Source organism: Lates calcarifer, linkage group LG10 (genome assembly GCF_001640805.2).
Source record: "Lates calcarifer isolate ASB-BC8 linkage group LG10, TLL_Latcal_v3, whole genome shotgun sequence".
In the NCBI taxonomy this organism is placed as follows: domain Eukaryota; kingdom Metazoa; phylum Chordata; class Actinopteri; family Centropomidae; genus Lates; species Lates calcarifer.
Window position 1 is genome coordinate 10,351,651 of NC_066842.1, and position 16,862 is coordinate 10,368,512.

General features: G+C 40.2%; 2 protein-coding genes across 3 annotated transcripts; both read left to right on the forward strand.

The window, feature by feature from the left end:
* The first annotated feature begins 402 nt into the window (after positions 1-402).
* On the forward strand, positions 403-10,488 carry myo5c (myosin VC). Of its 2 annotated transcripts, XM_018666342.2 has the most exons (40): positions 403-562; positions 920-1,030; positions 1,139-1,310; positions 1,415-1,559; positions 1,641-1,797; positions 1,994-2,137; positions 2,218-2,299; positions 2,466-2,573; positions 2,661-2,767; positions 2,875-3,140; positions 3,228-3,309; positions 3,404-3,544; positions 3,666-3,788; positions 3,915-3,998; positions 4,141-4,272; positions 4,408-4,505; positions 4,616-4,702; positions 4,800-4,911; positions 5,010-5,221; positions 5,322-5,487; positions 5,596-5,742; positions 5,823-5,987; positions 6,085-6,178; positions 6,265-6,328; positions 6,408-6,682; positions 6,780-6,843; positions 6,932-7,012; positions 7,134-7,314; positions 7,415-7,508; positions 7,613-7,676; positions 7,756-7,924; positions 8,007-8,091; positions 8,175-8,273; positions 8,455-8,609; positions 8,879-8,968; positions 9,072-9,222; positions 9,315-9,600; positions 9,676-9,850; positions 9,929-10,009; positions 10,095-10,488. In XM_018666342.2, the coding sequence occupies exons 1-40, from the start codon at positions 530-532 to the stop codon at positions 10,245-10,247; spliced, it is 5,235 nt and encodes a 1,744-aa protein (XP_018521858.1). In that variant the 5' UTR covers positions 403-529; the 3' UTR covers positions 10,248-10,488. The 2 variants fall into 2 exon arrangements, with proteins under 2 accessions (XP_018521858.1, XP_018521859.1); XM_018666343.2 differs by lacking the exons at positions 403-562; positions 920-1,030; positions 1,139-1,310; positions 1,415-1,559; positions 1,641-1,797 and having other exon boundaries at positions 2,024-2,137; positions 2,222-2,299.
* An 860-nt stretch (positions 10,489-11,348) lies between these two features.
* gnb5a (guanine nucleotide binding protein (G protein), beta 5a) lies at positions 11,349-16,814 on the forward strand. The gene is made up of 11 exons (XM_018666348.2): positions 11,349-11,604; positions 12,139-12,275; positions 12,400-12,441; positions 13,365-13,441; positions 13,535-13,667; positions 14,059-14,202; positions 14,289-14,380; positions 14,638-14,686; positions 15,135-15,231; positions 15,379-15,545; positions 15,646-16,814. Exons 1-11 carry the CDS (start codon positions 11,469-11,471, stop codon positions 15,655-15,657), a joined length of 1,086 nt encoding a protein of 361 aa, XP_018521864.1. The 5' UTR covers positions 11,349-11,468; the 3' UTR covers positions 15,658-16,814.
* Positions 16,815-16,862: the final 48 nt, after the last annotated feature.

A 16,862-nucleotide genomic window follows, 5' to 3' on the forward strand; every position in this document is an offset into this window, starting at 1 on the left:
GTTGTTTGAAAGATTTTAGAGGACTGGAGAAGTGGGAGTATCCGGTTTCAACAGAGGATCCAACATCAGAGAACGCAGTTTGTGTAACAGAAGTAATAATTGTTCCCCTCTCCTTTATCCCCAAGTTATGTATCAGAGCCCCAGATCTGTATAGGAACCACATCCCTTATTGATCAGTGTCAATAAGGGTAACATTAAATGAGCTGTACCTGAATCCAACTAAGGGTAAATCGTCAAGTGACATTAACAAAAATCAGACTAGCAAACATTAGTAAAGTAAAAGTAAATACATAAGAGTAAGAGTCTACATAGAAAAATATTAAAACAACAGGTGCTTTCCTTTTGAATAAATTCAATGAGTATTATTTTGAAAATCAAGACCGGAAGAGTGATGTAATTTTGTGTAACGTGACTGGTGATTGTCATAGTTGTGAGGGAGAGGGAGGAATTTCGCTGGTAACCTGGAAAGTACAGTGATACAACAGGTGATAAACAAATATAGAGACAAGAGAAGTTACACTAATAATGCATGAACATGGCTTTGTTGGAACTGTACACCGAGGTAAGAGAAAAGCTCCCTGCCACTATTACAGTAGAGTTAATATCTCCTTAGGCTACTTACTGAGTTACTGAGACATATGGAAACTTTGTCAGTTGTTAAGGAAGTTGCAGAGATGTGGAGGAGGCTGTGCCCCAGTGAATTTAAAGTCTAAATGCTCAGCTGTCTTACTTTTGTTAAACTTTTTAAATGTAAATCTTATCAGAATATAAACCATTATAACTTAAAAAAAAATAAAAGTCCTCACAGTTTACCCAGTTAAAGTTTGCATAGGCAAATGTATTAAATAATCTTTTAATAATTTCATAAGAAGGTATTGATTACTTGTTAACATGTTACCATTGAAATCTTCACTCTAAGTACAACCGAGTGTGGATCCCAGATGCAGAACATGTGTGGAAATCAGCCGAGATTATGAGAGATTTTCATTTTGGAGATAATGTTCTTGAACTGCTCCTTGAAGATGGCACAGTAAGTAAAAATGGGACTAATAAAACCATCACATGAAACTGTAGTGGGTTTATGGTTGTGGAAAAAACAGCTGTCCTGACTCTTTTACATAACTTGTCTCTGTTAAAGGAGCACTACTACCCCGTTGACCCGTCAAAACCACAGCTCCCTCCTCTTCGCAACCCAGACATCTTGGTCGGGGAGAATGACCTCACTGCTCTCAGCTACCTCCATGAACCTGCTGTCCTGCACAATCTCAGAGTGCGATTTGTGGAGTCCAGAATCATCTATACTTACTGTGGTACAGTTGCAAGATGCTTTTAACTGCTGAACTATATCCACTGAGCTGTAGGCTGTCTGCACTTTGTGCTTTTGCCTCAACCTGTGTTGTTTCCTCATTTTCAGGTATTATACTGGTTGCTGTAAATCCATACAAGCAGCTTCCTATCTATGGAGATGCAATCATTCATGCCTACTCAGGCCAGAACATGGGTGACATGGACCCTCATATATTTGCAGTGGCAGAGGAGGCTTACAAACAGATGGCCAGGTAAATATCACCCCAGACAGTCACATAAAGTCAAATATAGTGTGTTGTTATTACAGCATACTACACCTTTTCCTGTCTCAGAAACCACAAGAACCAGTCTATTATCGTCAGTGGTGAATCTGGAGCCGGTAAAACAGTGTCTGCTCGATACGCTATGAGGTATTTTGCTGTTGTAAGCAAATCTGGCAGCAAGACTCGAGTAGAAGACAAAGTCCTGGCATCCAATCCAGTAACAGAGGTATGATTTTACTGGACCAGAAGCCTTATTTGCAAGGCAGCGCATAACTGTTCATTCCGCTAAACTGGTGATTTTTTAGCACTGTGAAAAAGTTGAATAATGCGCTTCCATTTTTATGAACCCATTGTTTAATTAAGGTAACTAATATCTTTCTGATCGTCAGCAAAGAGCTCTAATGGCCTTGGTTTTGTCTCAGGCAATAGGAAATGCAAAGACCACCAGGAATGACAACAGTAGCCGATTTGGGAAATACACAGAGATCAGCTTTGACAGGAAGTACCGGATCATCGGAGCGAACATGAGGACGTACCTCTTAGAGAAATCTAGAGTAGTTTTTCAGGTAGAGTACAAAATGAAGATGTTGCTGTGTGTTATTGTGCTTATGTCTGATCCATAATAATGATTTTCTGTTTTATTCAGGCAGACAATGAGAGGAACTATCACATTTTCTACCAGATGTGTTCCTGTGCTCACCTGCCAGAGTTCAAGAACCTAAGACTGTGTGAGTGTCAGTACTTGGGGTTTATGCTGCATGTTTGAGATGGAGCTTTTATAGTATTTTATTGCTGTGATGTTTGTTCTGATCTCATTAGAACAGACGTCTTAAAGTTGTACATGTATTTATTGTGGGATTATTTTGCTTAATGATCTATTATTTTTACCTGCAGTGAGCGCAGATAAATTCCGGTATACCTGCATGGGTGGTGACATCACTATCGAAGGTATAGATGACAAGAAAGATATGGACGAGACTCGCCAGACCTTTTCACTGCTGGGTAAATAGTGCTTCAGCTGTCAGACTGTAACTTGCTTTAAATGTGACTTGAGTTGTTAGCTTTACCGTCCTCTTGCTGCCTCTCCAGGATTGAAGGAGGACTTTCAGTCAGACGTGTTCAAAGTTTTGGCAGCCATTCTGCATCTGGGGAACGTGGAGATCAGAAACTCAGGAGACGACAAATCATCAGTTAGTGTGAGTCATAACTCCCCAGACCTTAAATTGCTCCTTTGTGTGCTACGCATTAGTACTTCAAACATTAACCAGGTTAAATGCAAAACTTCATTTTTATATCTTTCCAGCCCAGTGATCCACACCTGGCAGTTTTCTGTGAGTTGCTGGGTGTGAACGCAGAGGGGCTGGTGCGCTGGCTGTGCCATCGGAGGATTGTTCTGGTGGCTGAGACAGTGGTGAAGCCAATGCCCAAAAAGCGAGCAGTAAATGCCAGAGATGCCTTAGCCAAGCAGATCTATGCCCACCTTTTTGACTGTATTATTAACAGGATAAATACAGCTCTTAAGGTCCCAGGAAAGCAGCACGCTTTTATAGGTGTTCTGGACATTTATGGGTAATGATACAACACATTTATCGTTTTCTGATATATTCAAGCCTTTTTTGCTGTCTTTGATATGAACGTAATGTCCTTTGTCCTCAGCTTTGAAACATTTGACATCAACAGCTTTGAACAGTTTTGTATCAACTATGCAAATGAAAAGCTTCAGCAGCAGTTCAACTTGGTATGTAACACCATCAGCCAGAATCATAGTCCAACACCACACACTCCACTTTATCAACTCAGACCATCATTCTGCTGTGCCTCTTTATTTTCAGCATGTGTTCAAGCTGGAGCAAGAGGAGTACATGAAAGAGGACATCCCATGGACACTGATAGATTTCTATGACAATCAGCCAGTCATTGACCTGATTGAAGCAAAGATGGGGATCCTTGACTTGCTTGATGAAGAATGTTTGGTAAGATTGAATAGATTTGGACTTACACAGTGAGATTATTCAGTTCTGGATTTTTATTTTCCCATGACTGCATTTGTAATCATCTCTCTCCCTCCTATACATGCATCCATTTACTTTACAGTTTCCTCAGGGCACTGACCAAAGCTGGCTGCAAAAGTTGTACAACTACCTGGATGCCAATCCTCTGTTTGAGAAACCCAGGTTATCAAATGAGGCATTTGTGATACAACACTTTGCAGACAAGGTGGAGTCTGATGACCCTTAAAGACCAATAATGGAGCACAAAAATGACTCCTAATGTTATTAACCATTAACGCTGGTGGATTCCTGGCAGATGTCTTTTTTAATGTCAGCCTATTTCCCTGAACAGGTGGAGTATCAGTGCAAAGGTTTTCTTGAAAAGAACAGAGACGCTCTCTATGAAGAACTAGTGGACATTATGAGAGCCAGTAAGGTAATCAAAGGCCATATTTTATTTTATCTTTTAATCTTCTGATGCACCACCATGGTCATAAACAAATCAAAGTTTCTGCTTTATCAGAGATGTTCCATACAGCACTGTTTTTCTAATTTTGACATAATTCTCCTGTTATCAGTTTCCTTTTCTGGCCAGCTTTTTCCAAGAGGAGGAACAAAGCACTGTGACCAGTAAAGGCGTCAAAGTGAGGCCTGCCAGGCCTGGGGTGAAACCAGCCAATAAACAGCTGAGAACTTCTGTGGGAGATAAGGTGAAAATGTTTACTCTGTTCCTGCTCACTGGAGATTATTAGCGCTCCAAATCTGTGTTTGCATGTGTGTACAGAATACAAGTGAGTTTGTATTTTGCATTTAGTCTTTCTCATGAACTCTGTGGTCAAATGCAGTTTCGCAGCTCCCTTTCCTTACTGATGGAAACACTGAATGCTACCACCCCACACTATGTGCGCTGCATAAAGCCGAATGATGAAAAACTCCCATTTGAGTGAGTACTGAAACTATGATTGACATGATCCACTCTGTCTAAATGGTTCACTGAATCATTGGCATATGTTTGTATTTTTGGTTTAAGTGAGTGTTTGCTTGTATTTTAAGATATGACTCCAGCAGGGTAGTGCAGCAGCTGCGAGCCTGTGGAGTCCTTGAAACCATCCGTATCAGTGCACAGAGCTATCCATCCAGGTGATTCTTGACTATGTGGCTCTATAACAGCCAAATTCAAAAATTCACATATCTTGGTTGGTTGTTTTGTAATGGCCAATATGCTTTTTGTTTGCAGGTGGACATACATTGAGTTTTACAGCCGATACAGTATCCTAATGTTGTACCAGGAGGCGGACCTCAATGACAAGAAACAGACCTGCAAGATTGTGCTGCAGAGGTTGATTCAGGTCAGCTGCCACTTTAAATTCTGCCTTTAAATACAACCTTGTCATGCATTAATGTGCACTCCATGTTTGTGAATCACTTTATCATACTTGATCTCCAGGACCCCAATCAGTACAAGTTTGGTCGGACAAAGATCTTCTTTCGAGCTGGTCAGGTAGCTTATCTAGAAAAGCTGCGTCTGGACCGACTTCGAGGAGCCTGCATAATCATCCAGAAACACGTTCGAGGGTGGAGCCAGAGGAGGAAGTACCTGCGCATGAGAGAAGCAGCCATCATCCTCCAACAGTACATCCGTGGGAAGAGGACAGTCCGGTTAGAAGCATTCTTTAATATTGTTGATGTCCTATGTTCCTCATTGTATTGACTAGGATTTTAATATTTAAACCTACTTGTTTACTTTGTAAACCTCCAGTAAAACAGTCACTGCTGCAACACTGAAGCAAGCCTGGGCAGCAGTGGTGATTCAGAGACACTTCAGAGGTTACCGCATGAGACAGATCTACCAGGTGGTCCGTCTCGCTTCTATCACCATCCAGGCCTTCACACGAGGTTGGATTGCCCGTAAACGATACAAGAAGGTCAGTAATTGATTATTAATCGGTCATTATTATAATTCAGTGTGTAATGAAAATACAAAATGTCATCACATGAGATTTATGCCTCACCATCTCTATGTTGCCTGTCAGATGATGGAAGAGCAGAAAGCCCTGGTTCTCCAGAAGTATGCCAGAGCGTGGCTGGCTCGACGGCGATTTCAAACCATGCGTCGCCTGGTGCTCAATGTTCAGCTTTCGTACAGAGTGCAGAAGCTCAGAAAGAAGATTGAAGAGCAGGTAAAGATTCTTCCAAAGTTATTTTAGCTGTGGTTTTTATATTAGATATTGAAGATACATGAATTCCTGTAACCCTACAGAATAAAGAGAACCGTGGGTTGGTAGAGAGACTGACCAGCTTGGCCAACACCCACTCTCAAACTGTGGACAGACTTCAGGGTGTGGAGGCACAGCTGGAAAAATCAACCAACCAGAAGGCATCTTTAGAGGCAAGAGAGAAGAAAGTGAAAGAGGATGCTACTCTGGTCAGTCTTGAAATTAATTCAACTATTTAATACAGTTGTTTGTGTCTTTGCAGCAGACATTATGAGCTTTTAAAAAACACATTTTCTCTCTCTCTAGACAATTGCACAGCTTCAAAAGCAGATAGATGTACTAATCCTTGAAAAGCAGAAGTTGGAGAAAAAGTTTGAAACCTCCACAAAAGAGGCCAAAGGTAATATGAGTAAAGATCAGAGGGTTTGCTACTTATTGTACAATACTACTTGAACCATATTTATGACCAGTTTTACACTCTTGTAGAGAGCTTTGATCAAATAAAGAGGAATCTTCTGGATGAGAAAGAAAATGAAGCAAGGCTTAGAAAGTAAGTAATGGAGATGTGCAGTCTAGTTTTTTGCAGCCTGTTCAGTTACTCAGGTCGTTGATGAGAGTATTCTTGGCAGGATTGCTGAGAATAACATTGAGATCCAGAGACAGGACCACGAGAAGGAGGTGGAAACTCTGAAAGGTGAGATTAAGAGACTGAAAGAGGAGAGAGTCAGTCTGCACAGAAAGATAGAGGAGGGAGGTCAGGTGAACTCTGACCTGCAGGAACAAGTCATCCAGCTCACCAAACACGTCAAGGTCATTCCTGAGCTGCGCAGAGATCTGAACAACCTGCAAAATCAGAGAAATAACATGGACCGGAAGATGAAGCAGCAGTCGGAACAAGCAAGAGGTATAGGCTTTTTTATATTTAGTGAACCTTAATTAAAAGTATGCTAAGACCTCATGTGAGTGCACAAATGAAGTCATCCCTAAATATTTTTCTGCAGCTAAAATGACTGAGATTACGAGACAGCTTCTTGGTGGTGTTGTTGAAGAGGAGGTTCTTTTAGGGTAATCTAAATATTTTAGGTTTCCTTCTCTCATGTAGTTATTCCACATCTCATTTAGAAATGTCATCTCTCACATTGTTTCTCTGAAGGCTAACTCCAGATGACTCTGAGAAGATTTATGAAGTTGAAGATTTGCTGGCAGCCTTTGAAGGCCTACAGAAAGCTACCAGGTCTATATTTTTGCTGTCACCCGCAACAGTCCTTGAACATCAACTGCATTACGTTTTGTACAAGTGTGACCACCCTGCATATGCTTGACCCTGTTAAACATTTCTCCACCTTTGATGGCAGAATACTGGAAAGCCACCAGAGGGAGCAGAAGGAAACCTATGAGACCCAACTGGAGGGTTTGAAATTGAAAGTGGACCATCTACAAAATGAGAACAGCAAACTGCAAAACTTGTTCCAGGAGAAAAGTAATGTTAATGAGAATATTCGCCAAGAAGTGTCCAGGCTCAGCAGTGAGAACTCGGTGTGTTTTTGATGATTTTTTTTTTTTTTTTTTTTTTAGGATAGGTGAGGTGCAGAATATAGCGTGATTGTGCTTTCCCTTATTTGAATGTGGTCCACAGGTTATACCAGAGCTGAAACTGCAGGTCTCAGAGGTGCAGAGACAAAAACGAGAATTGGAGGCTCATGTAGAGGAACAGAAGAGAGAATTAGCAGGTTAGATCTGTAGTATTTTTTGTCTAAGAAATTCAAGATGTTTTTTTTTACATCAGTATTTCACTTGTTCTTTTGTTTATTTTTTCCCCCATGTCATCTGACAGAAAAAACGGAGGAGATCACCAACGTTCTTCAAAGGAAGATTAAAGAAGAGAGCTCACAACGCATGTAATACACTCAGATTAGAGTCTTGTTTCTTGATTGAAGATGGGGTTGTCATTTCTGAGTGATTTTTGCTGCATTTTAGGTACTTTGAGGAGAAAGCTGAAGAGCTGGAGGAGGTGAAGAGGGAGCTTCAAGGCCAAATAGAGGAGCTGGAAGAGGAGAATGATCACTTAAAGAGGCAGCAGCTGATGGAGAGTGAAGCCAAGAGCAAACTGAGACAGGAGACTTCACGGTTAACTGCTGAGAACATGGTACGCGTAGAAAGAAAAGGCTGAGGATTACATTTCAAGTGCACGAAGAAAGAAAGTAACAACTTTTGCTTTTTCCTTCCAGGACTTTGAAGAGCAGCTCGATCAGAGAGACAGATTAATAAAGAGACTCCAGAATCAAATCAAGAGCCTTGAGACATCACAGAAAGGTAGTGTTGTGGCTTGTAGGTGTGACCTGTCAAATAAATCTGAAATTCTCCACATTAACTTTACTTCATTGTTTCTCACACAGCCAAGCAAACATCTTCGCCTGCTATTCCTAAAGATTACCTCGGCATGTTGGAGTACAAGAGAGAGGATGAACCCAGGCTCATTCAAAACATCATTCTGGGTATTCTTCCTCAGTACTTTATCTATAATATATATAATATATAATGTCTGCTTTTCTCCCAGTGTTGGCTTAGGCTGGATCGTCTGTGAGTTTGAGCAGGCATAAACAGACAGATATCATAATAAGAGAATAAATTACTGAATGCATATCCTCCCTCAAACATGTCACAATCTGCCCACAGACCTGAGGCCTAAAGGTGTGGTGGTCAACATGATCCCGGGTTTGCCGGCTTACATCCTCTTCATGTGTGTTCGCCATGCTGACTACCTGAACGATGAAGTCAAACTCAAATCTCTCATGAATGCAATAATCAGTGCTGTCAAAAAGGTCATCATGGTGAGGTTAATTATATGTCTATTAGCCTTTATCTGCACTGCATCATTCATGACCATATCTAAGGTTATGCAGTAATTTGGCATCAGTTTAGTTTGCTCTTGTAATCTGATTTTGATATATCGGTGATCTAAGAAGGATAAAAGGCAGGAAGGAAAGTAAGATTTACAAGTTGGATATATAAAATAAAATGTCACATTGCTGTAGAATATATAACTTGAGTTGCTGAAAATAAATGAAAACAAAACACAGCTGCTGTTTTTGTGTTTCAGAGTCACCACAAAGACTTTGACTTGCTGTCCTTCTGGCTCTCAAACACGTATCAGCTGCTCAACTGTCTGAAGCAGTACAGTGGGGAGGAGGTATGGTTTAACTCTGTTGCACTGTTGTGGTTTTTGTCTGTCATGTAGAGTAGCAGATATATTTTGACATTCTTTTTGTTTTCACTCCGTCTGTTCACTAAAGGAGTTTATGAAACAAAACACTCCCCGCCAGAAAAAGAACTGCTTGCAGAATTTTGATTTGTCAGAGCACAGACAGATTCTCAGTGACCTGGCCATCCACATCTACCATCAGTTTATCACAGTCATGGAAAAGAGCCTCACACCTGCAATTGGTATTTTCCACTGTCCATCACCGTCACATGCATATTTTGACCATGGTTTACGAGTGCTCTAAAATGTGCTTCTTCACCATCTTGACATACAGTACCCGGTATGTTGGAGCACGAGAGTTTACAAGGGATTTCTAGCATGAAGCCAACGGGCTTCAGGAAGCGTTCCAACAGCATCTATGAGGACTCGGACACCCACACCATCTCCTCTATCATTCAGCAGCTCAGTGTCTTCCACTTCACCATGACCCAACATGGCATGGAGCAGGGCCTCATCAAACAGGCTGTCAAACAAATGTTCTTCCTAGTGGGTGCTACCACCCTCAACAACATCATGCTCCGCAAAGACATGTGTTCCTGCAGGAAGGGGATGCAGATCAGGTCAGTGTTTGTGTTTGTGATAACTGATTAAAAGATGAAAAACAGTTCAGTTTCATAGCATTTTTTTCTCCATAGGTGTAATATCAGTTACCTGGAGGAGTGGCTAAAGGAGAAGGACCTTCAAAGCTCTAACGCTATAGATACTCTGAGGCCGTTGTCTCAGGCTGCCTGGCTTCTGCAAGTGAACAAGTCCACAGATGAGGACGCCAAGGAGATCACTGAAAAATGCACTGAACTCAACTCTGTTCAGGTACTTCATTAAGATGCATTTTGATATTATAAACTCCAGCATCACGGTACAGTAAAACAAAACTCTTTGGTTTTATAGATTGTCAAGATTTTGAATTCATACACACCCATCGATGATTTTGAGAAAAGGGTGACGTCGTCGTTTGTCCGCAAAGTTCAGGTGAGCTCTGTTGTTCATTTTCAAATTTGAATGCAGTCAGCCTTACTTGCACTTTGTTAAACATATGGCCTGCTCTCATTTGCAGTCATTACTACAGGATCGTGAAGGGTCCACTCAGCTGATGCTGGACACAGATTATCGTTTCCAGGTCACGTTTCCTTTCAGCCCATCCTCTCAGGCTCTGGAGCTGATCCAGGTGCCGAACAGTCTTCATCTGGGCTTCCTGACCAGGATCTGACACGGCCAACCTCTGACCTTTCACTCCACATGACTGACTCATAAGCCAGTGGCCTGTGGCTGTTATTGTATATATGAATATGTAAACACTTTTATTAAACAATGTATGCCAAATATTTAAGATGTAGAGCCACAGGTAGGATGTAAAGAAGAAAGTCTGAGGTCATGTCTCTCATGTGCACCTTTTATTGTTTATTCTTTCAAGTAATAGTCGATTAAACCATTATATGATCAACAAAAAATGTACAGGCAGTTATTTTGATAACTGATTGATCATTTCAGTTATTTTCTCGCTGCTTTATATGTTATTGAATTAACTGTATTAGGGTTTTGGAGTGTTGATTGGACAAAACAAGACATTTGAAGACATTAGCTTTGACTCTGGGAAACTGTCATGGTCAGTTTTCACCATTTTATTGACCAAGCAATTAATAGATTAATCAAGAAAATAATGGGCAGTTCAATCCACGATGAAAATAATCATCGCAGCCCTGAATTTTATTTTTCAAAGCACACTGCAGTGTTAATACCATTCCTAGTGGGGAAACAGTTAATCATTTATTTATCTTTAATTTTGTTGCCTTAAAAGTAGTCAAATTTATATAGAGAGTCTAAAACATATTTCAATGAAACAATGATATACCCACCACATGTAGAATATTTTTTAAAAATTGTGTTCTCAGAAACAATACTGAGGATGTGTCCTCATTTGTTGTTATGGCCCTGTGAAAATGTGAAAGTGTAATCAAAAAAACTCTGGACTTCTGTGAATCACTCACTCAGCACAGAGGATTAGATGGAAATGTAATATACTTCTTCAAAATATATGTTTCTTGTTACAAATAATGTGCCAACATGTTGAATCCACTGAAATAAATTGTTTGTTATGTAAAAATGTCAGGCTCCTCATCTGTCTATGCTCTGTATGACAGATGGAGAAACAGTGCGGCGTGTTTTTTTGTTTTTTTTTCCATGTCGACGGAAATGAAAATGCATTATTTAGCCGCACAGTACTCGAGGCCGTGTGTTGCTGAGGATGCAACCCGTGCGGAGCGGCAGCATCACCAGGATACAGGATCCTCCTCCTCCCTCCCCCCTCCTCCTCCTCCCTGGAAACTGGAGGAGCATCTTCTCCCTCTGACGTCATGACAGCAGCATCAGCTGTTAGCTCTGCTTTAAGCCTTTTCGCTGCCGATCGCTGCCTGCACAAAGGAAAATATATATGAGATCCCCTCCAATTCCTGAAATGGCGACACAGGAGGTACAGCTGAATGAGACTCTGGCCCATCTCAAAACGGAATCGGAGACGCTGAAGTCGAAGCTGGAGGAGGAAAGAGCGAAGCTGCACGATGTCGAGCGTGAGTGCTGAAAATGGAGAGGCCTTGATTCACCCCTGCGTTTTACACCGTGACGGAACAAATAACAAGCAAAAAAATTGTACAGAAATAGCCTTACGTATTTCTGCGAGAGGTCAAATATCGGCCACTTTCACGGGGGATGTGAATTTGTCGAAAGTGATTATTGATCTGACTGGCCTCACGTTACCCCAGATTTGACAGGATGTTTGTTTGCTTCCCCATTTTAAAGTCCAGTGCTTCCATCCATTTCTAGTGGTTTTGCCCAATCATGTCTCAGAAATATGGTACTAGTAGAGATGTTGAATTAAAATGTGAAAATCTAGAAACAGGTTATTTGTAGTGTATGTCTTAGAAGATGCTCATAGGAGCTATTTGATGGCAAGACAGATTACACAAAGATTAATTCAATATACCATTCCATTTATCATAGGCCTATTGTAGTTTAATCCTTATTGCTGCTAGCAATATTAATCAAAGGTGTTTACAGTATTAAGTTTTATGTAATGTACAGTGTGTGTGTGTGTGTGTGTGCAGTACATCAGGTGGCAGAGAAGGTGGAGGGACTGGGTCAGTTTGTCATGAAGACCCGGAGAACTCTGAAGGGACACGGCAACAAAGTTCTGTGTATGGACTGGTGTAAGGACAAGAGGAGGATCGTCAGCTCCTCACAGGTCTGAGTTTTATGCTGTCAGAGCTGATTTTCTACCTTGCACCTGACAGTCAAATCAGTTTATAATTAATGACATAATCAACAGTATGAATGTGTTCACAGTGGTTGTTTAAATTTCTCCACAGGATGGAAAAGTGATTGTATGGGATGCTTTCACCACCAACAAGGTAACTGCCTTTTTCAATGTACTGTGTATTTTATTACAAAATGAAAATCATCAGGAGATATTTAAAGGTACTTTCACAATTTGCTCATTCTTATTACATCCACAAGCTTTTGACAAACCAGTGTTTCAGCTATGAACATGCTTAACTATTGTCTAAAAAGTGGTTTCCCATCTTGTTGGCTTGTAGCTTCTCAAAAATAAGCTATTACAATCTAGTATGTCTCTAGTGTCTTATAGTGCAAACACAAGTAGTAAGCAAAGTGATTTTCCCAGCTTCCTCAGCTTGTTTTAGGATTTTATTAGGTCTGCAGGGATGATAATTAGTGTTTAGTATTTGGTATTTCATAAGACAAATAGCAAAGTATAAAACAAAGTTAGAAAAATAAACAAACTTTTGTGTAACACAATCATTTTGTGACCCTTGAACAGATAGTAAGTTTAACAAATAATTAGTTTCTGCCAAGGGAGATAAATCCTTCCCTCAGGTGCACATTGTTTTTCCCTCCTGTGAGCGGTGTCAGGAAAAATTAGATACCTGAAGGTCACTGAGTGTATTTGGGTACATGAAAGTAACTGTGACATTTTCACTACAAAAACACAGCAGAAATTAGACACAATGAAAGCAAAAATACATGTTCATAGATTATAAAAATAAAAAATTAATTCTTCTGGTAATAATTGAGAATTTCACTGTCGCCAATATCATGTAGAAAATCAAATTAATGAATTATCATGGCAAGGAGGAGTACTCATGATAGCTCACAATATCACAGAGAATTTCCACATTTCTACAGCGCACTATAAGGGATACAGAACCTGTCCAGTGGGTCCCCTTTTTATGATTAAGGATTAATGCTTAATGAATTTGATTCATCTCCCTGCCCCGGTGCCGCTCATGCAGCTTTGTCTTTTGATGTTTATTAGGAGCACGCTGTGACAATGCCTTGCACCTGGGTGATGGCCTGCGCCTACGCCCCCTCTGGGTGTGCTGTGGCCTGCGGGTGAGTGTCTTACTACTGATGATGGACCAGATGTGGTGTATTTATTTATTTGTTTATTTATTCATCACAAATTGGGATTGTTTTCTGTCACAGGGGCCTGGACAACAAATGCTCAGTTTATCCTCTGTCCCTGGACAAGAATGAGAACTTGGCTGCGAAGAAGAAGTCAGTGGCCATGCACACAAACTACCTGTCTGCCTGTAGCTTCACCAACTCAGACATGCAGGTGAGGCTACTGCCAGTGCACAATAAATAAATAAATAAATAATTACACAAAAGCAACACAGGAAAATACATATTTAGGAAAACCATAGTCGCACATTTTCATGTTCTGCTTCAGATTTAATAGGAATTTAGGTTCCTGCAAATACAGCTGCATCACTATTTCTCTCTCATTATTAATCAGAAATCACTGCCTTCCATATTCGAGTGAAAGGAGCTTCCCCACTTTGTTAATAATTCACAGCAGCCAGTTGCTCCTGGTTTGATGTCCTGGTCACATGATGTTTCACACAGCAAAGACAATCCATTTATAGCTGTGTGTTAGCCCACATCGACTTTTACTGAACTCCAGAACAGCCGTTATTCTGCCTCCTCCTCGTCTGCTTGTGTTAAAGATCCTGACGTCCAGTGGGGACGGTACCTGTGCATTATGGGATGTTGAGAGTGGGCAGCTGTTGCAGAGTTTCCATGGACACGCAGCAGACGTGCTGTGTCTGGACCTGGCCCCCTCCGAGACCGGAAACACATTTGTTTCAGGGGTGAGGAGGCTTGTTCCTCAGTTTCACTTCTTATTATCACTGTTTCAACTTTACTGAATTACTTACATGATTTTTTATTACTGCAGGGTTGTGATAAGAAGGCCAATGTGTGGGACATGCGCTCAGGACAGTGTATTCAATCCTTTGAAACTCATGAATCAGATATAAATAGTGTGCGGTAAGTGATTATCTTAAAATGGCTCTGTCAAATTTGAGTTCTGTTGTAAGTGTAGAGATAAGCATATATGTTAAAAAAAAAGGAGACAATCCTGGAGAAAACTGATTTTATCTATGTTTTACTTTTGGCCCATTCATTCTCAGCCCCAGAATCTTTTTCATGCTACCACTGAAATTCACTAAAAGTCAAATATATTCAAATCCTACACATTAACAGACTAATTTGTTCAAAACTGTGGCTGTCTCTCTTTCTTATAGATACTATCCCAGTGGAGATGCATTTGCATCTGGCTCAGATGATGCCACAGTACGTATCAGATATTACACACTTGTTTGTTCTTAAAGGAATAATTCAACATTTTGGGAAATATGCTTATTTGTTTTCTTGTCAAGAGTTAGATGAGTCTCTGGATGGTAAATATGAAGCCACCACCAGTAGCTGGTTAGCTTAGCATAAAGACTGGAAACAGGAGGAAACAGCTGGCCTGGCTCTGTCTGAATGTAACAAAATCCACCTACCAGCACCTCTAAAGCTCAGTGTTTAACACGCTATATGTCATTTGTTTCATCTACATAAAAACAAATGTGTGAAATTTCTCAGAAGAAAGAAAGCAAATAACTTTATTCCCCAAACTGTCAAATTGTTCCTTTAAACTGGCCCCAGAGAGGCTCCTGTTATTTACTTCACTTGGCTCTTGGTAATCTGTGCATTTAAAACTCTGCTGAAGATTCAAACACTGACCTTTTTGTTTCAGTGCCGCCTGTATGACTTAAGGGCAGACAGAGAAGTGGCTATTTATTCCAAAGAGAGCATCATATTTGGGGTTTCCAGTGTTGATTTCTCTCTCAGTGGTAAGACATGCACACATTTCCTTTCAGGATTATCTTGAATGTTTCAAAGGCAAGTTCATGGCTACTCAGCTTTTCCTGAGGTTGAAGATATTGCTTTTACATACTGTTCTACTCTATCTCTCTCTTTTTCTTTCTTTTTTTTTGTAGGCCGGCTACTGTTTGGTGGCTACAACGACTACACCATAAATGTTTGGGATGTTCTCAAAGGAACACGGGTGTCTATTCTGTTTGGACATGAGAACCGTGTCAGTACACTGAGAGTCTCCCCAGATGGGACCGCCTTCTGCACAGGTTCCTGGGACCACACTCTTCGGGTATGAGATGCCTGTTATCGTAGTCTGATCTCACAACATTTCAGTCTGAAAATACCTTTGTTGTGACATCGTGTAATGGCTGCTGTTTCTCTATTTACAGATCTGGGCTTAAGGATGAAGACACAGAGAATTAAATGGTAGACAGACCTACTGAAGACACACCGATATTTCTGTTTGCTAGAGTACAATCACAGAGATAGAGACTCAGTCTTGGTTGTACAAAGAGCATATTAATAGCATTGTATATACTCCAGTCTCAAAGGGTAGATTTACATATGTCAGAGAGTAATTAAACCAAATGGCACGCTTGTATTACAGTATGATTGAAAGAAAACTTATGGTTACAACTTAAGATGTAAAATGTATATTGCAGAAAATATAATTGGTAGTGACTAGCATCAGTCTAGGATAGAAGTGATACAATAAAGTGATGTATTGTATGTGCCCACATAAAGGACATTACTTGTTTATTTATTTGTTTTTCTGCACAAAAAAAAATGGAGGAAAGTGGAAGAAAATGGGACACAAGGAAACAAAATACATCTGCAGGAGAAGCAGTGAGGTTTATTTGAAGGCCTCAGCTTCATTGGGCTAGTCTCAGTCATGCCACAGACTGAGAGAGAGAGAGGAGGATGGGTATATGTGACTTCTCTGTAAATGAGAAATATTGGAAAATGAGGGATTGGAGTGAGGATGATTAGATTGGCTTGCAGAAATGAGTCTGTATTAGTTAGTCTGCAGCAATTAAAAATAACATTGCATACAAATGAATAGCGTAAAACTTTATGACCAAAAAGGGTCATTTGTAGTTTATTACAGATGGAAATAGACAGCAAATTCATGTATTTTTTATTCTACATTCTTGACAGCAACCCACCTGCCAATATTATCCTAATGTAAGAAAGCACATTTAAAGGTAAACCTTCAATGTATGATGTTTATTTTCAACCCCATGACCTTAAAATATGGTTTACCTCTCATCTCTGTTTGTTTCCAGCTGTAGATGCCACTCACTGCTCGATGTGCACATTCAGTCACTGCAGACACCCTGAACCTGTGATCCCCCACTAGATATCTAAATACTAATATATAAATACATATAAAAAACATGTTTCAATTCTTAGAATCCACTCCTTTTCATGCAGTTGTCCAATGGCTGTAATTTCATATTTACTGTAATTATTTTATTGTAGTTTAGTGTACAGTTATACAAGGGACTGTTTATCAAAAATATTACAAACATAATAAACTGAGTTTTGAATATCACAACTGTAGCAGTTTCATTATTGTTCTTTTTCTTACCTTACAGTTTTACAC